At 34.2% G+C, this 8,141-nt stretch overlaps 1 protein-coding gene across 1 annotated transcript; it reads left to right on the top strand.

The window, feature by feature from the left end:
• The first annotated feature begins 3,055 nt into the window (after window positions 1-3,055).
• On the top strand, window positions 3,056-7,103 carry LOC108359820 (alpha-tocopherol transfer protein-like). The gene is made up of 5 exons (XM_017611852.1): window positions 3,056-3,212; window positions 6,094-6,175; window positions 6,244-6,636; window positions 6,724-6,860; window positions 6,933-7,103. The coding sequence occupies exons 1-5, from the start codon at window positions 3,085-3,087 to the stop codon at window positions 7,003-7,005; spliced, it is 813 nt and encodes a 270-aa protein (XP_017467341.1). The 5' UTR covers window positions 3,056-3,084; the 3' UTR covers window positions 7,006-7,103.
• Window positions 7,104-8,141: the final 1,038 nt, after the last annotated feature.

Raw genomic sequence — 8,141 nt, 5'->3', positions numbered from 1 at the left:
ACAACTTTTTTTTTCGTTTTGCGTCATACCGTTTGCCAACTTCCCAGACATACATCACTTCCCGATAGTACTGATAGTTTCTGGCAAATTATGAATGAAAAAATTAAAAAAAAATCATACTTTAACATAAGAAAAATTACAGGTTCTATGCCAAATTTTTGCATTTGGGCTAAAATCTGTTCTGTTACAAAAAAAACAGGTTACTAATGAAGAAAAGCGATGGATAAATATAGAAGTAATGAGTGGTCAAATGAAAATTCGCAAAGATTTTTTGCATGAAATATGAGCAGAAAAGCGTGTTACTAGGTCAAGGTCAAGGGTACGTGGCGTATGAGTAACTTTCTTATCTGCTCATTTTTCATACAAAAAGTCTTTGCGTATTTTCATTCGACCACTCATTACTTCTTTATTTACCCCTCGCTTTTCTTCGTTAGTAACTTGATTTTTTTTTTTTTGTTACAGAACAGGCTTTAGCACAAATGCAAAATTTGGCACATAACCTGTTATTTTTTAACAAGCAAGCATGCTCGCACACATGTTCATCGTGTGTGGCCAGTGTTAGCTGTATACTTACCGCCGACCACTTTACCGTCGTCCGCTGTAATTGTGGGTAGAGCTTAAATGTTCCATTGAAAAGGTACAAAAGAACACGAAGCATTTTCAACAGATCTATGACCTAGTCATGGGTACTGAATTCATAGAAAACTCGTTACCGGAAAAAGGGAGATGATTTAGAAGAAAATAATCGAAAAGTTTGCTGAAAATCCGAGACGTTTGTTATTAGCGTAAAAATTATTAAATAAAAATATATGTATCAACAAAATTAAAATATGCACATATTTTTTAAATTAAAAAAATACTTATTGCTAAAAGGCGAACAGCATAACGCTAAGACCTCCTCGTTAGCAGATCTTTCAATTAATCTTCTGTCTTACAAAAGAATTTTGTCTTTCGAAATACTGTGGTGAGGTGGAAAACAGTTGCCAGAATCGCCCTGTAAGGCAAACAAAGCACAATTAATACTAATAGCGTTGCCACATCCGACTAATTTGCGGCCGTTTAAACATTATTTAAACTCTTAAAAACACACTTTATTCACATATTAAACTTATCACCGGCGCAAAAGTTTGCAGGGGCTCTATTCTGTAACTGTGAGAAAATGTAGTGTACACCGAGTGCAAAACTCACAACCAAAAACTCACCGACTAAAATTCAGTGAGTTTTTCGGAAGAGAAGTGTACATAATTTTGACAGTTAAAACTCATTCTCATACACGCTGAATCGCAAAATGAGGAAGTGTACACAATTTTGACAGCTAAAACTCATTCTCACTCTTCCTGAATCGCAAAATGAAGAGTGCACAATTTTCAGTGTACACTTGAAAACTCACAGTTACAGAATAGAGCCCCAGGTCTGTTACATACAGGTGCGCTTATACTCGTACATGCATACTAGGGATGTTGCGAATGTGGAATTTTAGACATCCGCGGATGCGAATGCGGATGTCTAACAGCTAGCATCCGCGGATTCGGATGTGAATGTGGATGTTAAGTATTTTTAAGAAACAATTAGGTAAGTAAATTAAGATACTTAGGTAAATAAAAAAAATGGAAAAGTTAGTATTTTTTAATAATGTTTAATTTATTTAGTACTTGAATTTAAAAATTGGAACATTATATGTAATAAAAAGTAATGAGAATTACATCGGGGCTGAAAATGTCGGATGTATCCTCCTGACTTTCATCTTCACTTGAAGAATCTAACATAATGGCGAGATCGTTGTTTAAACAGCGCTTACAAGCCAAACCAGATATCTCAGGTTTTTCTAAAGCTTTTTTCTTCATTATCATTCCTTTGGCTGTTTCAGAATTTGGAGAACCTGTAACGTTATCAGCGTTTTTGTAATTGATTTTTAATACTTTCTTCTGCGACTGGTTTGAAAAATTTGTGCTTATAGCGAGCTAAATAGGTGGATATGGAAAATAAATTTTTATTTTGCAGGAATGAAAATTTTACCAAAATTCTGTTTTCAATCGGATCAGAATATTGTTATTTAAAAAAGCACCCCGTTTTTTATAAGCATTTGAATTATTGGAATCACGGATGATGAGGGTCTCAGATAGTTACGTAATTCTTAACTAATTAAAGGTCAGACCTTTTCTGTTTATAGCCAGACGTTGACCATTTCTGCTGGAAATCCCTATTGAAGGAGCTTACTCTTTGACATTACATAGCAAAGAAGGGAGACGTAGGGGGAGAGTTTTACCACAGAAGTTTTTAGCCAAGGATCCAATGTATATCCCTATGAAAAAAATATTGCCCGACAAGTAAACAAAATTACTATTTTTAATATTTTTGCTAAAAATAAATTCCCCAAAGAACTCCATTTGAAATTATTGAAACGAATATATTGTTACCTTTATTCACAAAGGCCCTAACCCACACTTTTTCTAAACTGCGTTTAGTGTGTTAGTACCAAAAACAACGGAGTTATGCCACTTTTTAAAATGCCGTATCCGTATGAATGATTTGATTTTTGTAATGTTTTTTTGCTTCTCCTGTAAAATAAAAAATTTGCTGGTTAGGGAATTCGTGAATTAAGGTGACGGTATGTAACATCAAAAGCAAATAAAACAATACAGGATTACAATTAAAGTAATCGTTCATCAAACGAACTTGAATTACGATTACAGTCATCGTAATTTAAACTTTTTTAAAATTACGATTACTGTAATCGTAATCTATGTTCGTTCGATGAAGGATTACTGTAATCGTAATCTTGTTTTTTTATCTTGTTGGGATTACTGCAATCCTAATCGTTTAGTAATCGTAATCCTTATCGCCCAGCTCTGCCAGGTATACATTTTATCGGTGCACTTGCACAACAATTACATTCGCAAAAGCTCCGCATTGATTATTGCGAATGCGAATGTTAAAATTAATCGGGAAGCTCCGCGGTTGCGAATGCGAATGGGAATATTCTCAACAACCCTGATATATACATACTAGAAGAAAAATAAATATCTAAAATTGTAAAAAATTTTGTTTTTAGATCGTATCCTTTTGCGGCGTTTTCTAAAATCCATGTTCTACGATGTCGAGGAAACCAAAAAAATTATTGAATTGAACTACTCAATGCGAAACAAATATCCTCACTTATTTATCGATCGAGACCCCGATGATGATGGAATTAAGGCGATACGGGATGTAACGTAAGTAAAATTTTTGATTGTAGTTAAAAATTAATTAAAATACTCAAAGGATTTCTTAAAAGAAATTCAAAGCTTTCGCTAGGACTCAGTATTTGAAAAATTATAAAGAATCAAATCAATAGAAAATGTATAAATTGAATTAAAAAAAATATAAAAATAGGCTTCGAACCCGTGACCAACAACACGGCAGTCGAACACGCATCCATTCGTCTACAGCAACTGTTGAGATAACGTGACATCAAAACTATGTACACATCATACGCTCGCTACATTGCGATGCATCTTTTCGTCCAACCGTAGTTGTTAATCTTTTCTTGGTAATGTATTCCCATGTTCCCACTGGGACCATCTGATATATCTACATATGTATGGTTTTCTATAAAAAATTTCATGCGTTAAATAAAAATGTCTAAATTTTATTTGCCAATTCTATTTTTTTTTTACGAAAGGAAATACATGCAAATTTAATCTTTTCAAGCAAAAGAAAATTAGTGTTTGCCGGCACATATGTACATATGTATATATCAGAACTGGGCGATAAGGATTACGATTACTAAACGATTAGGATTGCAGTTTAATTGTAATCCTGTATTGTTTTATTTGCCGGTTATACAAAGTTTATTTCGCCCAAACTACTTTACTTATTATTTTTATTTTAATATTAGTTTCTTTTATTTGTCTGTTTTTTAGATAAATACATATTATCCTTATATTATCGTTAAGCGCGTATTTATATTTCGCAAATTTATAGAATTACTTCGTTACTGAAAAGATTGTAATTTGAAAAATTTTAAATTTAAAATTATTGTAATCATTCATCGAACGAACTTAGATTACGATTATAGTAATTGTAATTTTAAAAAAGTCGAAATTACGATTACTGCAATCGTCATCTAAGATGCCTTCGATGAACGATTACCGCAATCCTAGTTTAGTAATTTTTGAAATGGCGATTAAAGTAATCGTAATCCTAGATGCAATCGATTACACATGTAATCCTTATCGCCCAGCTCTGGTGTATATATATATGCATTTTTTCGTAGAATTGCTATTTATCATATCGCTAACAACAAAGATAAGAAAAGTTTAGTGTGGATTAGAGATGGGCACGGGACTAAATATTTAATCCTGACCCCGCCCATCCCGAAATTCGATTTTTAAGTCCCGAACCCGCCCATCCCGACATTTTTCAGAATTGTACCGCGGGTCCCGTGGGTCCCGATATCTATCTCTAAAGCAGGCTACACACGGACAACAAATTGAAACGAGCGGTTGAGATTTCAACGTGTGTGGCGAGGTTTACAAACCGATCGAAGGTTCACAAAAATGTTCATGTCTTTCATATTAATTTTAAATCATAATGAAAGATCTGGCATCTTCCTATAATTTTTTTTTCTTTTTCGCCTCAATAAAACATTAAAAGTGCATATTTTAAACATCGTTTTTAAGGAAGATTTTGTGAATTTGCGGGCGTTGCGGTTTTATCGGGAGTGTCGGGAAAGGATTTCGGTCACGTCCCGCCCGCCATATTTTTACAGATCTTCCCGATACCTCCCATCCCGGCCAATTTTAAATCAGTACCGTGGGTCCCGCGGGTCCCGCTATCCCGCGCCTATCTCTAGTGTGGATCCCTTATCCAACTCATTCAAAATATAAGCTACATTCGTAACTATTCGAATTCAGTGATAGCATGAATGCAATATTATAAAGGAAGGATACTTTGTCTTGTAGAAATAATTTGACCTTTTGGTTGCAAACCTTTTTGTATATACATACATATTGCAGCAGTTTAAAATCCAAAATTAGCTTCTTAGTTATTATAATTAAATTATGTTGTTTTGTACATAAAAAATGATTTGTTTGATACTAAGCGATAAGCCTGCAGATTTACGATGCATGTTTCTCGAAAGTCAGAAAGAAAATAGGATAAATCTAAAGGTTTGATTATGCACACTTCGCATAACTTCGCACAATCACTGGTACCATTGCAATCGAAATGTCACTTAAGAAAATGTGAGGTAAAATCTAAACTCAACAGATCGCAAAGTTTTTACACGTTCTGATAATTTCTGGAGTACATACAAACTATATTCAAAGCACAGTTTTAAACTTATGCGAAGTTGTGTGAAGTAGGCATAATTAGACCATAAAGCGGAAGCTATTCATACATCAACAAGTAATTTTTAGCAAACAAAAAACCGACTTCAACTCTCATATAAAATATATATATATATATATCTCATGATCCACTGATCGGATCTTAACCACGGTTGACGTGGTCCAAAGTTATGCGGCAACATACATAAAAAATATAAAAAATAAAAAATATTCCGACGAACTGATAACCTCCTCCTTTTTTGGAAGTCGGTTAAAAAGTGAAAATATTTGTACAAAGAGAAATGTCAAAACAAATACAATACTTTACCGGGCCGTTACACATTAAATTTTCCCTTTCAATTTTCAATACTTTCACACTTTTTCACTAACACACTCTTATGTATTGCTTGAATGGGCAACTTGCTTTCAATTTTTCCCTTTCAATTGAGTTTCAATTTTGCTTTCAATTTTGATCAGCTTTTCGCATTGGCATGCGAATTTTGTGAAAATAAAAAAATAATAAGCTTATGCATGTTAAAATGTTAATCTACAATGGAATTAAAATGGAAAATGCTCTTCAGAAGCTAGTTAGAGACATTGTTTTCCTGAAGACGACATGTTGGTAATGAAATAGCTTCTCAAATTGAATGCAGCCTACGTAATGACTTTCAATTTTGATGATTTTCGACAAGCAATGTGTGTGAGGAAATTGAAAGGCAAAACTGATTGTGTGTCGTCAGCGTGAAAATTAAAAAAACATATCCTTAACAATACCATTTTTCAGAGAGTTGATACCTCTGCCAGGCCTAACACCAGAGGGCCATAAATTGCTATTCTTTCGTCTAGGCGACAAAGATCCTAAAAAGGTAGTACTTAAATGGATAAACTTAGCGCCCAGCGGTTTTTACAGTAAATATTTCCATTTCAATTTCAGATGAATAGTATTGAAGAGTGTAAGACATTTTTTATGCTTGCTGACTGCCGTTTCACCGACCTCGATCTTGAAGAACCAACACTACGAAAGGTAAAGGAATCACAAGAAACTGCCGATGCAGAGACTGGCACCAAAACTGAAAATGAAATTGAAGATGAGTCGCTGGATGATAATATTATAGCAAATGGCGAAGTGCAGATTTGTGACATAGACGGATATACTCTATCCCACATGGCACGCATTTCCTTTACAATATTACGCATGTATATGAATTTCTTACAAGAGGCATATCCGGTGCGTTTGCGCGCCATGCACATCATCAATTGTCCACCATTTCTAAACAAAATGATCGCTATTGTCAGACCCTTCGTGCGTGATGAGGTTTATAAAATGGTATGCACAAGCAATGCTGAAGTATTGATGAGATGTACAGATGTATCTATGTGAATTTTTTTTTTTTTTTACTTTACTCATTTACAGATTCATTTCCACACCGAGGGCATAGAGAGTTTATTTGAACATGTCCCGCGCGATTTATTGCCCAACGAATATGGCGGCAAAGCGGGTACAGTATTTGAATTGAAACAGAAATGGACAGAGGAATTGTCAATTAAGAGGTGAGCAAGAAATAATTTATGTAAACAATACTGCAGACAGTTTACTTAATACTTTAAATTTAATTTTTTTAGGAGTTATTTAATGGATCCGAAGCACTGGAAAACGGAACAAAGTCAAAACTCGCGCCGTTGGTATTGGTTTTAGCGATTTTACGAATTTACTTACCACACATGTATAGTACTTGTGTACATGCATGCATATGACCAGCGTATGTTAGTAAATATTTATATTTTACAGTTTTACATGATGTGTTAAAAGAGCAACTTATGACGTATGTAATTATGTGATAGTATGTGACTAAAATGAGTTCTTGGGTTTTTATATATAAAATAGATTAAAGGGTTGAGATGTTACTATAGTGCTGGGTAACGCACCAAGGTGTTGCAGGTGCAGAAGTGTACGGGAACGCAAAAAGCACTACTTCCTTCAAAAACGTCAGTCGGTTTGTTTACATGCCATTGGTACAACACTGATTTGGCTGAAAGATCACTAAATAATTATTAAAATCTATACAATTAAGAATAATTACGTACATATTCAAATATTTCGTGGCTTACTTCCATTTTTTAACAAACGCAAGGTTCTTTGCTTTCATCGCGTTCTGTTTTTGTTTACAAATACAACCCTGCCCATTGTTTGACACTTTTCATAAACTTACAGGAAGAAAAACTCCGGAATAAATGCTGTAACTTCTGACTAGGTACAGTTGCTCAGTTACTCTCTCAAAAGTGTTCCCACTTACAGGTTTTATGTCTATAGGAACGACTTCCTGTAAGTTCTGACTAAATCCTTTAAACCGGACTGCTATTGGAACAGACTTAAGCTAAATATACACGGTAGAGAAATCTTGCTAGAGTTTTACTGTAATAAAAATCTCTTCTCTCAATTAAGTTTACACGGTAGAGCAACTCTATGAGATATTCACTCAAGCTAAAGTCAAAATAGAGAAATCTCAAGTTTTCGCTATCACGTATTCTAACGCTGTGTACACGGTAGACACCTGTTACCTCACGCCTAGGGTTAGTTTTCTATCTCGAATTGGTGTTAACGCGTGGTGTATGTATATATGTATATCAGCGCTGCGATGTAGAAAATAAATCCGCGGACCGCTAACCCTTCGTCGATTTGACAGCATTCGTCTATTGACGTCATAAAATAATTTTTTCGTCAATTAAATTTTCAAATTGTACTTCTTTGCCGAAAAAATTTTACCTTAAAGTAGATAAATGTACCTAAAGATTAAATATGTTTTTTATGTGTATAAATTTTTGATAGTGGGT

The sequence above is a fragment of the Rhagoletis zephyria genome, unplaced genomic scaffold (genome assembly GCF_001687245.7).
Source record: "Rhagoletis zephyria isolate East Lansing unplaced genomic scaffold, Rhagoletis_zephyria_1.1 Rzeph_scaffold_00468, whole genome shotgun sequence".
In the NCBI taxonomy this organism is placed as follows: domain Eukaryota; kingdom Metazoa; phylum Arthropoda; class Insecta; order Diptera; family Tephritidae; genus Rhagoletis; species Rhagoletis zephyria.
Note: the sequence above shows the minus strand (reverse complement) of the source record. Positions and strands in the feature narration are given on the sequence as shown.